This window comes from Convolutriloba macropyga, chromosome 14, assembly GCF_964194025.1.
Source record: "Convolutriloba macropyga chromosome 14, txConMacr16.3, whole genome shotgun sequence".
Classification (NCBI taxonomy): domain Eukaryota; kingdom Metazoa; phylum Xenacoelomorpha; order Acoela; family Convolutidae; genus Convolutriloba; species Convolutriloba macropyga.
The window spans coordinates 43,350,199-43,367,970 of NC_134481.1; the positions used below are offsets into that span (position 1 = coordinate 43,350,199).

The 17,772-nt window shown below is 35.7% G+C and overlaps 2 protein-coding genes across 2 annotated transcripts; both read left to right on the forward strand.

The window, feature by feature from the left end:
• The first annotated feature begins 1,285 nt into the window (after positions 1-1,285).
• LOC142353122 (uncharacterized) lies at positions 1,286-15,511 on the forward strand. The gene is made up of 4 exons (XM_075405329.1): positions 1,286-1,487; positions 5,256-5,433; positions 6,022-6,355; positions 15,071-15,511. The coding sequence occupies exons 1-4, from the start codon at positions 1,392-1,394 to the stop codon at positions 15,420-15,422; spliced, it is 960 nt and encodes a 319-aa protein (XP_075261444.1). The 5' UTR covers positions 1,286-1,391; the 3' UTR covers positions 15,423-15,511.
• LOC142353362 (uncharacterized) lies at positions 1,818-4,471 on the forward strand. Its single transcript, XM_075405595.1, has 4 exons — positions 1,818-1,872; positions 2,567-2,595; positions 3,397-3,574; positions 4,107-4,471. Exons 1-4 carry the CDS (start codon positions 1,818-1,820, stop codon positions 4,469-4,471), a joined length of 627 nt encoding a protein of 208 aa, XP_075261710.1.
• Positions 15,512-17,772: the final 2,261 nt, after the last annotated feature.

A 17,772-nucleotide genomic window follows, 5' to 3' on the forward strand; every position in this document is an offset into this window, starting at 1 on the left:
CACAGAACTTAATTTGGGACTACTTACACATAACAAATTGTTAATAAAATTAATTTTTGGTATCAATGAGACAAAAATGGTAGAAAATCAACTTAGCATACCAGGGAGTATATCGTAATAATTGAAGGTTAATGAACTTTAATACTAAGTTTCATTTTACATTGGTACAAAGTATTCTGATATATTGCTATTGTTGATATAAGAAAGTAGTATTGAAAAATTCGATTTTTATTTAAACATTGTGATTCTCCGCCAGTATCCAGAGGACCACTGAAAGGGTTTCAAAGTGTGGAAATAGAGAAGGAGGAGGGGGGGGGGGGGGTGTTCGAATAATAAAATTTGACCGGATTTTAATGAAATTTGTCGAAAGTCGACATAGTCACTGCACCATAAAAATTAATGCATCTGAAGCTTTTTGATAAACTTTTTAACTTTGCAATGGTAATATCTAAATGTTTTGTTATCTGCTCCGATCATTACAATTTGGTTGGAGTTTTCTTTTGCCTTAATTGACTTTTAGGACATCCTTTTCTTTTGATATCTGTTCGGAAATCTAAGCATGATGTTTTGTCGCCTTCCATAACCATGTAATAATAATTAGTTTTAACAAAAAAGTCTACTTTTTAGCAAATTTTCTGTAATAGTTATTTTATGATAAAAAAAACAGAAAAGAATTTTCATCAATAAATGTCCTGCGTTCATAATTGAAACCACTTCTGTAATTTATGAACTATCAGTGCTAAATCGAATACGCCAGAATTGCACGCAGGCCGATAACGAATAATATTCGCTCAAAAATGTGGAAAAGATAGGCGCTTTGCAAGATTTGGATAAGATATATACAGCTTTTTTCCAAAATTTTATAGTATAGATGGTGTCCCGAGTCACCGATCATACAACTGCTTTCTTTGATTTCGTAATAGGTCATATATGATTCCTAGTGTACTATGATTCGTTGATGTCAGATCATGACTCCAAATAATGCGACCCAAAAGTTGACTCCAGACCGTGTATTTATCGTCTGGGAGGGGATATCCCCCCCAGACAAAAAAAATTGTCGATTCATATTTTGACCGCCTCACCTCGGGTAGTCATACTAGGTCATAGATGATTTGTATGAATTCTTAGTAGTCATACGAGGATGATATATGATTTTTATGATTTATACAAAGATCGTACTCAGAAGTCTATTATAATAATCATATATGATCCTTGTATGAAATTAAACTTCAACCCGGGGTATCAATTTTTATGGCATTGACTGTTTTGTGGTATTGTAAGTCTTTTTAGAACCAGCGCTTGCTTACGATTTCCAATTTGACGGAAATTATGTGTTTTGGAAGCACAGTCACCAGATCGAGGGTTCTGATTGGATAGTAGACTTCCACCACATGAACCAATCAAAGACGGGATCAGACAAGGTTCACTTGAGACTTGGATACACAATCAGTGTCGCAGTTGAAAATGCACACGTCATATACAGACTTGTAAATATTGTTTTACTTTACCTATTATTAAACAAGAACTTTTTCAGCTAAGCATAGAAGCTGGAATGGGAGCCGATGATTAAACCTAATCATTTTTCAAAGACGTGTGCTCTGTTTGAAATGAAAATTTGTTGCATAGTTAAAGATGCAATTTTTGGAAAATTTTGGAAATAATTTTGGAAAATTTTGTCTCATATTGAAGTAAAATGGAACTAGGAAACTGAACTCATTTTTTCAAAATGAGAATAAGTTTATGAACTTCAAAATGAGAATAAGTTTATAGCAAACGTTCATAAAATGTTTGTTATAAACTTTGTTATAAACCCTATCATGATTCAAAATGTGGCTGTTTTGATTCAACATTCGAAACACATTTACAGAGAGAGTGAGAGAGAGAGAGAGAGAGAGATATTTAGCTAATCAGCCATCCTTCCTCTACAAAAGTTTCAATCGAAGCGTCTGCTCCACGGCGTCGGCGCAGGGAGTGTGCGCCAAGTAGGCAGAGTATAACGCCGCGCATTATCGAAACAATCATTTGTGAGTGATGTAAGTGATCACTCGTGAGTACAAATCTTAGCCCCTGTCGCTGATCCTGGTAACAAATCTCTCTATAAGTGTGGATTCAGGCGGACCGGCTGTTTCTGTACACTAGATGATTAACAGACAAGCGACGGCCTTCTCGACTTCTTTGCTCAGTTTCTTGATGCGTTTGTGAAATTTTAGGAATCCACCTTGCTTCTTTGTCAACTCTTATCATACGAATTGAACACTTTTCACATCGAAGACATCCTGCTGAAGTATGATTCAAAGATGAAATTTGGCTTGAACTTCTTGCCAAGAGTTGTCCTTAGTAATGATGCTTTTGTTTTTGAGGCCTTCACTTCTCAAGGTCTGAAGAAACGTCTCTAATTCTCATCACCAATCTAAATTAGCAAGTAGGCAAAAAATCAAGGATGTATTTGTGTCTGATGCGCTTACAGCCAACTTTTGGTCAATAAAAAGCGTGTGGTACATTTAGAAATTGTTATTCATCTTTGCATGTTGGTGGCATTTTTATAGGATTAATATTAATATTTTAGGGGCACATCCATCTATGAACCCTCCCTTGGTTAGATTTTAAAATTATTTTTTTTCCAATCTTTTCAGGAATTGCCTTTCTTCAGCATGATGTTGATTTTCCATATTTAAATCTACAAAATGTTTCTTTTTTGGCCATGAAAATTTTCAACGCAAACTTTTATGCTTCTTTTGTTTTTTAGAGATTTTTTATATGACAATTTGCCTCTCCACCTTCTCTAACTGGAAAAGAAAAAACCTGTGACCTATAAGTCTTTTTCTCAATTAAGATTTTGATTTACCGCTGCCGGCTGTCAAAATTTTGCAATAAACGACAAATCAGGATTTGGTACATTTTCGAACAATTTGTGCACATTTTTAGGAAACACCTTTATCATTGAATCATTCAAATTGCATATTGATCTCAATTTGAGGAAAAGATATTGGTGGGCCAAACCGAAGAGGTGAATCATTTTGGCGCCTCGTTATCAATGCATGGTTGCTTCGGATGCCGTTTTTTAAAAAATTTTGACCTCGTTGTAGAAACTAATAAGGCTTGTGCATTCGAGTACAGGATTTGTGCAGCAAAATGTCTCAATATCCAAATTATATAAAACATCATCGTCTGGTTCACGCATACGCATATACAATTTCTAAAAAAATTGACAAAACAGGACATTTATAATCAATATATAGACCTTTAGCGTCAAATTTACGTGAGGAAATGAAAAGACCGATTAACACTTCTTGCTTTATTGTAATATAGTTTTATACAATGCAAATTCTGGCGCGGACTCTAGAATTTTTGCAAATTTTGAAGCCTATTCTACTATTACTACAATACTTATTACAGGACACGAGAGATAGTTTAAAAAACAATGACTCCATCCATGTGATTGCCCAATTCGAATGCCAGGGAAAAATTTTGAGGAGCAAAGCGGCCAAGTTCGCCATTGAGAAGATAGACCATGTCAATCAGACAATGTTCAAAATGTTTAAAGAGGAGTCCAATAATGATAGAAATCGTGATGGTTAGTCTGTCCTCCTATTTCTCACCATGACCAACAATGTGTTATGACGACCCGTGTCGAAATTAACCCCCCATCATTACCCCCCCCCAATCTGATGTAAAAGTAGGGGGTGTCAGGGAGGTGGGGTGGGGTGGATGTAAGATTAGGGGGGTAATGGTGGTAATAGGAGGCAACTGTGGTGGCAAGATTTAGATTTAATGTTTAGTTTTAGATATAGATTTAATGTTAGATTTAAAGGATCTATTGTGTTTCGCCCCCCCAGCTTAGTGAGCATAAAATTGTTTTGACCCCCAGGCGCACGTGCTATTTCTTACACAGTAACGTGCTATATAAAAACATATAATTTGTATCTGGGTGTCACAAAAAACACTGGGGGCCGAAACAGAATAGATTTTTAAATTCTCATTCGTACATACGCATTGAGTATCGCCGTCATTTTTTTACGATAGATTCACCATATTTCAATGAACTGCGGCTCACAAACATTTTCTGACTTTTATTGAGAGCAATAGCAAACTACTGAACTTTGCAGGTGCAAAAAAAGCCAACCCCACAAAAGAAACGCAATGGATGTCACTGAAAATTCTTTTCGTGTCTCTGGTCATTCTATCCACAGGGTTAGTCATTACCCTGTTCAACTATTTCCGCAAAAAGTCAGAACGCAAATTCAAAAAGACAAAAATTGATCTTCAAAAACTGGACGAAAATGTGGTCCGCTACTCAACATTACGCGATTCGATGCAGACTTACGCAACACTCACAACACAGAGACAAATGTTACATAACAGAGAGGAAGATTACGATATTGATGGCGATGCTGATAACGAGTCAATATTTGTTTTTCAACCTTTTCAAGAATTGCCTTTCTTTAGCATAATGTTGATTTTCCATATTTAAATCTACAAAATCTTTCTTTCTTTGCCATGAAAATTTTCAACGCAATTTTTTATGCTTCTTTTGTTTTTTAGAGACTTTTTTATATTCAGTAACGGCTTACATTTATGAATGAAACTTTTATTTGTGTTTGCCCTGTCTTGAGTTAGAAGAGTGCATTCTCCACCTTCTCTAACTGGAAAAGAAAAAACCTGTGACCTATAAGCCTTTTTCTCAATTAAGATTTTGATTTACCGCTGCCGGCTGTCAAAACTTTGCAATAAACGACAAATCAGGATTTGGTACATTTTCGAACAATTTGTGCACATTTTTAGGAAACACCTTATTAATCATTGAATCATTAAAAATGCATATTGATCTCAATTTGGGGAAAGGATATTGGTGGGCCACATCGAAGAGGTGAATCATTTTGGCGCCTCGTTGTCAATGCATGGTTGCTTCGAATGCCGTTTTTTAAAGAATTTTGTTCTCGTTGTGGAAACTAATAAGGTTTGTGCATTCGAGGACAGGATTTGGCAGCAAATTGTCTCAATATCTAAATTATATAAAGCATCATCGTCTGGTTCACGCATACGCATATATAGTTTCTAAAAAATTTACAAAACAGGACTTTTTTAATCAATATATAGACCTTTAGCGTCAAAACTACGTGAGGAAATGAAAAGACCGATTAACACTTCTTGTTTTTATTGTAATATAGTTTTATACAATGCAAATTCTGGCGCGGACTCTAGATTTTTAGCAAATTTTGAAGCCTCTTCTACTATTACTACAATACTTATTACAGGACACGAGAAATAGCTTACAGTACAATGACTCCATCCATGTGATAGCCCAGTTCGAATGCGAGGGAAAAATTTTGAGGAGCAAAGCGGCCAAGTTCGCCATTGAGAAGATAGACCAAGTCAATCAGACAATGTTCAAGATGTTCAAAGAGGAGTCCAATAATGATAGAAATCGTGATGGTTAGTCTGTCCTCCTATTTCTCACCATGACCAACAATGTGTTATGACGACCCGTGTCGAAATTAACACCCCCCCCCCCCCATCATTACCCCCCCCCCCCCCCAAACTGATGTAAGAGTAGGCGGGGGGGGGGGGGGGTAAATGTCAGGGGGGTGGGGTTGGGTGGATGTAAGATTAGGGGGGGGGGGGGGGGGGTAATGGTGGTAATAGGAGGCAACTGTGGTGGCAAGATTTAGATTTAATGTTTAGATTTAGATTTAGATTTAATGTTAGTTTTAAAGGATCTATTCTGTCCCCCCCCCCCCCCCCCAGCTTAGTGAGCATAAATTTTTTATGACCCCTAGGCGCACGTGCTTTTTTCTTACACAGTAACGTGCTATATAAAAACATATAATTTGTATCTGGGGGTCATAAAAAACACTGGGGGCCGAAACAGAATAGATTTTTAAATTCTCATACGTACATACGCTTGAGTATCGCCGTCATTTTTTATGAGAGATTCACTATATTTCAGTAAAATACGGCTCACAAATATGTTCTGACGTTTATTGAGAGCAATAGCAAATAAGTAACTACTGAACTTTGCAGGTGCAAAAAAGGCCAAACCCACAAAAGAAACCCAATGGATGTCGCTGAAAATTCTTTTCGTATCTTTGGTCATTCTATCCACAGGCTTAGTCATAACCCTGTTCAACTATTTCCGCAAAAAGTCGCAGCGCAAATTCAAAAAGACAAAAATTGATCTTCAAAAACTGGACGAAAATGTGGTCCGCTACTCAACATTACGCGATTCGATGCAGACTAACGCAACACTCACAGCACAGAGACAAATTTTACATAACAGAGAGGAAGATTACGAAATTGATGGCGATGCTGATAACGAGTCAATATATGCGGAGATTGCAGCTTTCCAAAATGCAGCGTAAGTTTTATGTTGTATGAGATATTTTTGGGCAAAACGTCAAGACTTAAGACAAAAGAGGTTTTCTGCTCCGCATCGAAAGATCGAATCTTATCAAAAATAAGTATAAAAAAGCAGCCTACTTATATGACGCAAACCCTCGGACAAAGGCGTATGGCATCGATGTTTTATATCATAGTGCCACTGGGAGAATAAGCATCGGTAAAAGTCCCCTTTTATTTGTTCCTAATTAAGTTTCTAATTAATCAAATATTGTATCTGATGCCTTTTGGGTTGGGAAGTCAACTTATGCAAAAGAGCGGGCGCGTTTAACGTCAGTTGCTTAAAATGTGCTACTGGACGGCAAAAGTAAGTTTGCATCCCATATTTTCACGAAGTAAAAGTTCAATGTTTAAAGCAATACTACTCCAACTTACTTATTCCACATCACCCTTTTGAAGAAATTTTTTACACCATTGGTACCCTTCAACTTCATTAGTCGTCTCGCCTACGTATGAAATTTAGACAAAACGCAACGTTAACTTACCAGAAGTTGCGTTTCAGAAGTTGAGATTCAAAGGTGATGAATTTCGTCCCGGTTTCTCAGTAAAAAGGAAGTTGTCACAAATTTACAATTTATTCACATCTCTCTCTCACACACACTAATGTTTATCACAAGTGCAAATTTGACCATCGTTGCACGAACCTGATCTTTAGCACATCATGTGACAACTTCTTTTACAGTGAAACTTTGCCGAAGTGCATCAACTTTACATTGGGATTTTTGGTAAGTGAACGTTGCCTTTCATCTGAATTTCATGGGCTGGCAAGAGGACTGTGTTGGGGATCAATGGTGAAAACTTTATCTTCGAAGTGTGATTTCAAGTTGAAATAATGCTGCGTCAAAACTAGAATTTTACTTCGTGAAAGTTGGGGGTGATAACTTATTTTCGCAGTTCATTTTACATTGAACGGGCAAAAATCAAAAATCGAAAATCGAAATTTACTCTAAACCAAATAAGACACACAGTCACAAAAATTGCACTAAGAGAACTCACAACATCAGTTTAGCCGCCATTAATTTTTTCAAAGAAAATGGATAAAAGCCAAATGTGAAACCAGTTAATTTTAATCAACGTTTGCATTTTTACTTTTTTAAAAACGCTAAGTGAAATTTTTTTGCAAACAACTTTTCTGGCAATCGGCTCCAAACTTCTGATTTCCAAGAATTCGTCTTGATTCAATGCTGCGCTTCGATAGCAAGGTATTTTTTGCCTGGAATATGGCCAGCAGACTATTTAGTCTTTGCACCTGGTAAGATATCACATACCACTAAAAACTGGGTTAAATTCTTTGAAATATATAGTTAACTCACATCTTTCATTCAGTTGGTTTTTCCCTACAAAATCTTTTTTGCAAAAGAATCAAAACCTATGAATTGACAATTAAGTTGGAGTCAAGCAGTATAATAAAATAGTCAGTCCAGAATTTTATCACTGTAACTTTCAATTGATACTAGAATGTATTACAGACTGGATGAACTAGGGAAAATCAAAAACGTTTTAGAAGCCTTGGCGGCATGCACAGAGACTGGAAGAAAAAAATCTTTATTTGTGAAAATATGACAGAAGTATGCTCTTCTCGAGAAACATTTGGATTTATTAGTAACTTTTGGTTCACGTTAGATTACACGGTAAAAGAACCACTGAGCTAGGGCAATTGGTTCGCGATTGCCAACTATCTTAATGCTAATTGAATTCTGAACTCAAAATTGGTTATTCGCGGTGTGAATGGCTCAATCTCAATTAAGCAGGCGTATTTGAAAAGCGATTTATTGAAGTTGAATTGAAACTGAATTACAGCGATGCAAATTGGGGAATGAAAGTTTTTAGTTACAATTTAGATTAAAAAAGAAATAACATTTTGTTAACGACATGATCATAGAACAGGAAGAACTCAGCAATTTACTTACATTGTGAACAGACAGTTTCCTGTCTAAAGTATGAACAGACATGAAATTGCAATATCGTATGATGAACTAAATTAAACTAGCTAACGGAAGCACCTGCCCTTCAAATAGTAAATGAGAACTAAATACGGTGATGGATATATGAGGATAATATCCATACCGTATGACTTTTCCCCCTGTTGTGAGAAAAATTAGTACAAAAAATTTGAAATTAAATACATATTCATCGGTTATATAAATAATAAAAATTTAAATAATAGATAAAGTATAGAGTTCAAATTGTTTTTTGAGTTTTATTCTGAATCCGATCGTTCCTGGGTTTTGGCTTGCAAAACCGTCATTTCTCGGGGTAGACTTGGATTGGGGTCAGTAGTCCATCTTTCATTTGGGTTTCGTGGTGACACTTCCCCAATGAATGCTGCACTTGACTCAGGAATGTCGGCCAAATACCCCTCTGTATTTTGAATTTTTTTCAAGTATGGATGTTCTAGTCTTTTTCTGTCTTTTTAGGGTTCTTTTACTTTTCCTGACTGATGATGTATTCGAATCGGATGTGGCGCTTATTGTCAGTTTTTGTTTTTCCTTACGCTGACTTTTGCGTAAAATAGGCGTTGGCATTATTGGAGAAGCCATTTGTGCCGTGGATGGTCCAGCTATGTTCGGATTATTCGGTGGTGCTGCCAGTGGCATAGGTTGACTAAAGTGCAAAATTTGTGTTAGGTCGGGTCTGTTAGCGAAAGCATCATCGTGCTTCGGATTGCGTTTGGGAATCCTCATCTTTAATGAACGTGCAACGTTACTAGCTGTGAAAATACAGTATCTGCCCGATGATACGACGCCGATGTCATCTGATTGTTTCTTGTTCCGTTTAATCTTTTTATCTCCGGTGTTTTTTCTGACTAGATCTCTTTTGTGTTTTTTGATCTTTTGTTCAATCGTTTTTTCATAAATTGTCTTTGGTCTGCGTTGTATATATTGTCCCAAATCTGTATCACGTTCAGCTTTTGTTCCGAATTTTGCGATATCAGAGTTTCGCACGCATACTTCCTGTCGATTAGGCTCTTTAATAACACTGGTAGTTGGGCTTATTTTGCGCACAGTGCTGCCAGGAGCAAGGACCTCATATAAACCATCTAGGTTTTTCTTCTGGCGTTGATTTTCGTGAATCTTTCTCGCTAATTTTACTTGTATACTGCGTTCGCTGCACGGAATTGGTCGGTTCACTCATTCTGACCATATGAGCCGCGGTTCGCTGTCTTTCATTCTATCCTGCTCTTTCTTGGCACTTGCATTCGCTGCGCAAATGATTTTCTCGATTTCCGTATCTGAGCATAAGGCCGTGTCTGCCCACTGCTCCTCTCTCAGATAGGATTGGCCTGGTATTGTGTCTTCATCCAAATAATGTCTAATTATTTTGTTGTAATTCAAATTTTTATTGTTAGGTTTAGTGGTGATATTTGAAATTGGTGTGTTACATGTTCTACCAAAATGTTCCTCAAATGGTGTAATGTCTATTGTTTTTTGTTTTGAAATTCTTAGTCGTTGTATAATTGCATGTAGTGAATGTTCTAAGTTGAATTTTTTATTCAATTTTGTTTTCATGCATGACCATTGACGTTTAATTGTTTGAATAAGACGTTCTACTAGACCTATTGCTCTGTGATTATTTGCTGCTGCATATATAGGTGTAATTTTATTTTCTGTACAAAATGTTTCAAACTTTTTTCCTGTAAGACATCTAGCTTGATCTAATATTACAATTCTCGGAAACCCATGGTTATATATATAGTTATTTAGAAATTTAATTACAATTGTACTGGAAGCGTTATTTACTTTTTCTGCTGTAGTCTCTTTGTATTTCGTCATTCGGTTCAACACATTTTGGTAAAAGTGACCATTTGAAGTGCGGAATCAATGATTTTAAATTCTTACCAATTTTTGTGCAGGCTTTGCACTCGCTCGCTTTTGCCAGTATTTTCCGATGGATATATGGCCACCAAATGTTTTGTGCTAATGATAGCATCGCGAAGCTCCCAGGATGGGTCGAATGGATGTCTTCCGGCACTGCATCCTTTGTCGCCTTCGGTATTGCAATCCTTTCATCCAGACAGTTGCATCCATGTTTAACACTGAGGTCCCGACAGTAAGAGAAGATGTATGGGCTGATTTTGCGTAGTCCATTGGGATCATTTCGTATAATACAATTGCAAACTTCCTTATGAATTGCATCTTTCCCGGTGAGGATGGCTAGAACTTTTTGCTGAAGATTTTGTTGAGTGTTTCCGTGAAACATATATCGTCTGCCGCGACGATTAATCTGCCTGATCGAGTGGTTTCTGTATTTGATGACGTATTTGTTGCGGGTGTCGACGGTGTAGTATCGGAGAAGGTGACTCGGGCCTTCGTCGGAGTTGATTTATTGGCTTTTGTTTTCGGCCTATTGTTGATTGAATGAACGGGGTTGATTGAGTTGATTGATTTAACAGAGTTATTGGAAGAGGACTGAATTCTGAATTTGTTTTGGTCAAAAAGCGAGTTATTCTTTTTCCGGTGGTATTTATACCTAGGAAATTGTGTTTTCGCGCTTAAATTAGAGTATTTAGGTGGATTAATTGATTTAATACCATTAATGGTCTTTATTGGGCATAATTGTTCACATTTTTTACCGTCTGACTTTTGCACTGCTTTTGCAGCAAATTTGTTAATGGAATGTGAATTATTTGCTGTGAAGTTATTTAGTGCAAACTCTGATTTTGTATTTTGAAGAGCCAATTTTGATGCGAATGGTATATTTAAATGCGGATTAACTATTGAATTTGAAAGTGTTAATTGCGGCGCGAATGGTAATTTCTTTCTATACTGTAGTGATTTTGAGGCAACTGGTTTTTTAGTACTAAATTGTGAATTAGTATTTTACGATGTATGCATTTGCGGTGCGATTAACTCATTTGATTTAGATGAGGGTGAATTTAACTTTAATATGCTATTAAGTTTTGTATCGTGTTCTGTTTATTTCTAATTAAGTGTTTCAATGAATTACGATTTTTGGATATTGTTGCTACTACGAAATGCTTGTCATATGTGGAAATTTTTTAAGCTTTGCAAATGGGTTTCGAGATATATAATCCACTAAGCTCATTTTTGCTCCCGGCATGTGTTCAATCGCGAAATTGTATGGAAGTAATCTGTCTATCCATCTAGAAAGTCGGCTATTGTATGATTTGTTTGATCTGTGTTCGTTTAGTATCGATAATAGGCCCGATGATCTTTTATGACAGTGAAGTTTTTTCCATACAGATAGTATTTAAAATAGTCAATCGACCAAACTATTCTCATTAGTTCTAGTTCGTTAACACTATAACGTTCTTCTGTTGAGTTTAGAAATCGCAACGCAAATGCTATTGGTTTCCATCTTTCGGGTGTATTCTGTTCTAGTGCTGCCCCCACTGCTGAACGTGAAGCGTCACATTTGACTCTAACGTCTACTTTCAGGTTGTAGGGACTATTTTCTGTGCTGCTAGCAATTCTTTCTTTTATTAAATCAAAGTGTTTAGTATGTTCTTCTGTCCAAAAAAATTTTGTGGATTTTTTGTGAAGTGGTCTAAGTGGATGACATAACGGTGCTAGATGTGGTATGAAGAGTTGCTGCAGTTTTGCTGTCAAGTGGTGATATACCAGTTTGGGTAAATTTATACCCCAACCCTTCAATTTCCGTTTTCGCAAAGTGACATTTTTGAAGATTAATTCTCAAGTTGTCTTCATCTTACTTTTTAAAACACTTTGTGACATATGCTAGATGATCTGTTTCTTTCCCAGTACTAACAATTATGATGTTATCTAAGATATGATGATGTCCTATCAGTGTATAGTCCATCGCTTTTTGAAGTTCTGCCGGCATGTCACTGAGACCGTAAAATACTGTTTTAAATCTATAAGTGCCAGTTGATTGTCCAAAAATATTATTGAAGATACAGTGTTTTGCAGTACCATTGTGTAGTTTTAAATGACTATAAGCATATTTGAAATCTAATGTGGAAAAGTATGCTTGTTGACCGTTTTGAGTGTTTGTAAATTGTTGTGAGATTGTGTCTATTAGCATGTCAATGTTAGGCATTTGGTATTTGTTTTTATGTATGGATTTATTTAATACTTTAGAGTCTAATGACAATTTGACAGATTGGCCTTTTTAACTGTTATCACGATTGGAGATATGAAATGTTCGTCTGAGCAGCTAGATAATTTTTCGATATGGCCTTCATTCTGTAGACGTTCTAATTCTGCCGTAACCCCAGGTTGGAGATTAATGGGAACGCGCCGAACGTTTTGATGCCTCGCTGTGAACTTTTGATGAAATTTTGATTTCGCTACATGTGGGTTTGAGAGGACAACTCTTGAGAAAAAATGAGGAAATTGTGCCGCGATTGTCTCTTTAATCTTACATGTAGAATTATTAATTTTATTAACACATTTACCAGTCTCTGGTTGTTGCTGTTGGACAATTGCAAGACCAAGGCTATTGAAAAGATCTCTCCCGATGATGATTTTGTGACCGTCCTCCACAATTGTTAGGCGAGCATCTTTTCATGTCCAGTTATTGTACGACACTGTGGCCTCGAGATGTCCAAAGACTTTGATTGGCTCGTTTCAGAAAGTTTTTAATTCCCTCCTCTCTTTTGTAGTGATCCATTTTGCAGATGGTGAAGTTCGAAGGATTTGTTTTGCTAGCGTCTTTGTGATGAGATTAAGTACACTTCCAGAGTCAATCATTGCCTTTGCTTGTACTTCACCAAATTTTAGTTTTGAGTTGATGGGTTCCAGTTGATGAGCTGAATCGTAGGAAATGGCCGCTACATAATTATTGGCCGCTCCATAATAATCATTGACTGAGTTTGTGGTTAGAGCCAAGTTTTGATTTATCTTTTGGTGATTTTTTTGCACCCATTTCTATCTGAAATGCAATTTCGAGTGCTTTGGAAGTTTCAACAGTTTCCTTTAGTAGCTCTTTTTGAGTTTCGAGATTTATCATGTTAAGTATAAAAGCATCTCGAATAAGTGTAGTTTCTTCACTGCCTAAATTACAATTTTCTGCTTGTTCAATTAGACGACCGTAAAATTTTTGAACAGATTCGCCCTTCTTTTGTTTGCAAGAGTAGAAGACAAAGCGGTCGTACGTGATATTTCTAACTTTAGTGAAGAAATCCTCCATTGCTTGCCATAAGTCTTTAAATGGCTGTTTTACTATTTGGAAATGGAGATGTTTACTTTTAAAAATACGTCGTCCCTCAGTGCCAATGATTATGTACAGTAGTGGTATTGATTTTTGTTCACAAATCCCCCATGGTTTATCTCCACACAAGATACCAATTTCATCGATCTTTTTGCAGCAATTTCGCCAATTTACCTTGAGCTGTTGATTGCGGATCTTTCGATCTCTTTCAGTTGCTTGCGTGTGGTTCTCCACTGGTTCCTCGTAAGTCAGCTCGGGTTGGTATGTTACCGTGGCTGGTGGGTCATTCAAAAGCTGAATTCCTTCTTTTTCTAGCAGTGCTAGCTTCCACTGTTGTGACCATTTATCCCACGTTAGCGGTGGAGTGGCAGTGGGCTTTTCCCAGAAGGCGTCGACGTGAAGAGGCGCCTTTTTGGATTCAGCTGCTGACTACCCCATGTTATACTCAATTAATATTGTTTTAGTCAATTGAGTCGCGAATGCTTATCAAACCACTGAGCTAGGGCAATTGCGTCGCGGTTGCCAACAATCTTTTTGCTAATTGACTTCTCAACTCCAAATTGGTTATTCGCGGTGCCAATGGCTCAATCTCAATTGAAAGGCGTATTTGAGAAGCGATTTTTTGAAGTTGAATTGAAACTGAATTACAGCGATGCAAATTGGGGAATGACAGTTTTTAGTTACAGTTTAAAAGAAATAACAATTTGTTCACGACCTGATCATAGAACATGAAGAACTCAGCAATTTGTTTACATTGTGAACGGACAGTTTCCTGTCTAAAGTATGAACAGACATGAAATTGCAATAAAGTATAATGAACTAAACTAAACTAGCTAACGGAAGCACCTGCCCTTCAAATGGTAATTGAGAACTAAATACGGTGATGGATATATGAGGATAATATCCATACCGTATGACAGGTGTGTACTCATCATTCAAATTATTCATGATTACAAAAATTATTATCAGAGAATCAAAAATGATGATCAATTATTTAATAACCTAAAACACCTGATAAGACTTGCTTTTAATCTTTATTATAACACAGGCTGTACGTTCTTATCAAGAATTGTGCCAGGAAAATTATTGTCTATAACAATTGGTTGGAATCCCTGGTCTTAAATTATAAAACCGGGGTCAAATTTGAAACTATTTGCAATTTTTGCCCAATAACTAATTTGTAAATATTTGCAAATATTCGCTTCACACGTCCAAATCTGCAAAAATTTGCAAACAATCGGCCGAGTTCGTTCCGGTCGAGTTTTGCCTGAAATAGAAACGTTGATCATTTTCTTAACTATGACTCGGATATTTCTGAAGTCAAGTTAAAAACATGTAAAATACACATTAAAAGAGATATGTGTAAAATTGTTCAGCCTGGAAGATCAACTTTTAATGTTACGGAAGCAAAAAAAAATTAAAATAATCTGCACAAATATTTGCAATAATATTGCATTAATTTACGTTAATTTACACGTTTGTAAATTAGTTTCTAAAAATTGCAAATTTGGCATTAATTTTAAACTAGAGATACTTTCAGAAGAGATCTGCGCAGCATTCCCAAATTAGTGATTGAGTCTGCAAGTGATGATGACGATGAGTTCTCAAATGAGTCCAATTTACCCCCCGCTGGACCATCAAATGTTTCCACATTCCTCAACTCCGAAGCCAACTACTACAGTCTTATAGAAGGCGAAATCGAAGAAGAACCTGAAGATTTTTCAGACGAGGATGATGAGGACGAAGTCGTTACAGGTGAACAAATGCTTGATGACAAAATGGGTAGTGATAGTAACAGTTGCCCTGAATATAATGAAGAGGTAGAGTTTTCCAGGGACGGGCTGGCTGATTCCCATATCTACTCATTTCCGATTAAAACCTGTGTTAATTAGATGAAAGCTGCCGTAATTGTAGATTTTTTTACTAGACTTTATAAATTTAAACTTGCTTTATTTAAAACTGATTTCATTTGTTCACGATAATCCAGTGAAAAAATAGTAGAATTTACTTTGCTCTTTTTGATCTGGAAGACAACTAGAGGCGATTTGAAATCAACTGGATGACAGCTGAGAAGACCTTAAAAAAAAGTAAATTTACTGTCAACATACCAGTAAACTCGCAAATAATTACAACTTAGCACAAACACCGATTCACTGATAGATTAGTATCGGAAGCCCAAGATAGTGTCAAATATGAAAATAAATGTGATCATCACTATACAACGTTCATAACATTTTCGGGTAGTTTTTATGGAATTGTTCCACTTTAAGGTGTCAGGTATGGCTGATGAGAGTTTTTCACCTTTAAGAGTAAGCAAACCAGAAAAAACTATATTCTCGTCTTATTAGCCCCAGGAGTTCTGGCACTTTTTTATTCCTACATTTTTCTCAAATGGGTGAATATAAATGCGAGTTCGGATTTTTTTCTTCAGTCAATTTTACTTTCTGTTTACACATCGTAGCGGAAAAACAGAATTTTCGTAGCGCTAATTTTAATTTTTATATAAAAAGCAACAATTTTATCGCATGACGAGAAAGGGGAGCTTGTAAAAAATTAGGAAATCAGGAATAGGAAAAAAATGAAAAAAAAATTGTTGGTGGTATTAAAAAATTGTTTATCAAAAATTTACTTTTTATGAAATTGTTTATTTGTTAAACTACATAATCGGCTGTATTATGTTTAGATGGCGTTTTAACATTTTCTGGAAAAGTAATTTGAGTTTTAGATTTTTTGGGGGTTTTTTCAGATATATTGCAAATTTTTAGGCTATTTTTGCAATTTTGTGGCCAATTCTTTGTTTTATTGCACTCATTGGTATTTGAAACGACAAGTTATGCTAAAACTTTTTTTTAGTTACCAGAGGATTGCAGTTTCTGTAATGTAACACATTTTTAGTGGAATAAGAATGACGTAAAAATGAAAAAAAATGTAGCTAATAATTTTTTCGTCGAAGACAGAAAATTTTCAGCCTGGAGTGGCCCGCCTAACGCTGTGTGAGCAAATAGGTGACTTCAATTGTATATAAAAAATTTTTGTTGCGAGGCGTACTTGTATTCTAAAAGGAAATAATTGATTCTTTTATAACTTTTAACTTTGGTTTTTTGTTTGATTTTTCACTTTAACTGTTTCTACTGAAAGTCGATTCAATCATCAAAATACGCCTTGTAGTGAACACTGGCAAGGTGAAAGTAGAAAAATTGAAAATTATGGGATCAACTGATAAAGTTCGACCCAAGGGCCACAGTGCATTAGATTATCATATTTAATTGCAGCAATTGCCAGCTGTCGTTAGTTTCAAAAATTAATTAGCGTTTACATTAGAATTTGAATTAAATGTACTTTTACAATCTAATTCAAACTGCACAACCAAAAAGAAACTCTTTGAAACTCAGAAAAACCTCTGTCAATTTTTCTTATTTCATTTTCTGTTGAAAACAGCTGTCATTCAATGCACAAACTAAACATTCCAAGGTATGTGCCCATTGCTGGAAAGCATCATTTAAATTATTCATGATTTCTAATTAATTTACGTCATTTTTAATCTTTGACGAAAAAATTATTAGCTACAATTTTTTTCATTTTTACGTCATTCTTATTCCACTAAAAATTAATTAACTTCCACTAAAAACTATTCCACTAAAAATTAATTAGCTTTTACATTGGAAGTTGAATTAAAGGTATTTTTACAATCTAATTCAATCTGCACACCCAAAAAGAACACTCTTTGAAACTCAGAAAAATCTGTCAATTTCTCTAATTTCATTTTCTGTTGAAAACAGCTGTCACTCAATGCACAAACTAAACATTCCAAGGTATGTGCCCATTGCTGGAAAGCATCATTTAAATTATTCATGATTTCTAAAATAATTATCATATAATCAAAGATGGTGATCAACTATTTTATTACCTAAAACTTATGATAAGGCTTGCTTTTAGTCTTTATGAAATCACAATCTGTATGCACAAGCTGTATACTAAAGAAAATGGTTTTTGTGGTTTAATTATTGAATTGACGACGATATAAAAGATTTCTCCAATACAAACTTTTGAAAATGTCATTCATAACCCATCGTGTGTTTCTTTTATATATAGCTTAGGTAAAGGGCACTCTTTAAAAGTAGAAGAGATAAACAACAAGATGGATTGGGCAAAAAATTGCAAAAATGCAAAAATTGTTTGATGGAAATAGCTACATCTTCATTCCAAGCATTTCTACACAACTTGATAAGAGATGTGCTGGGT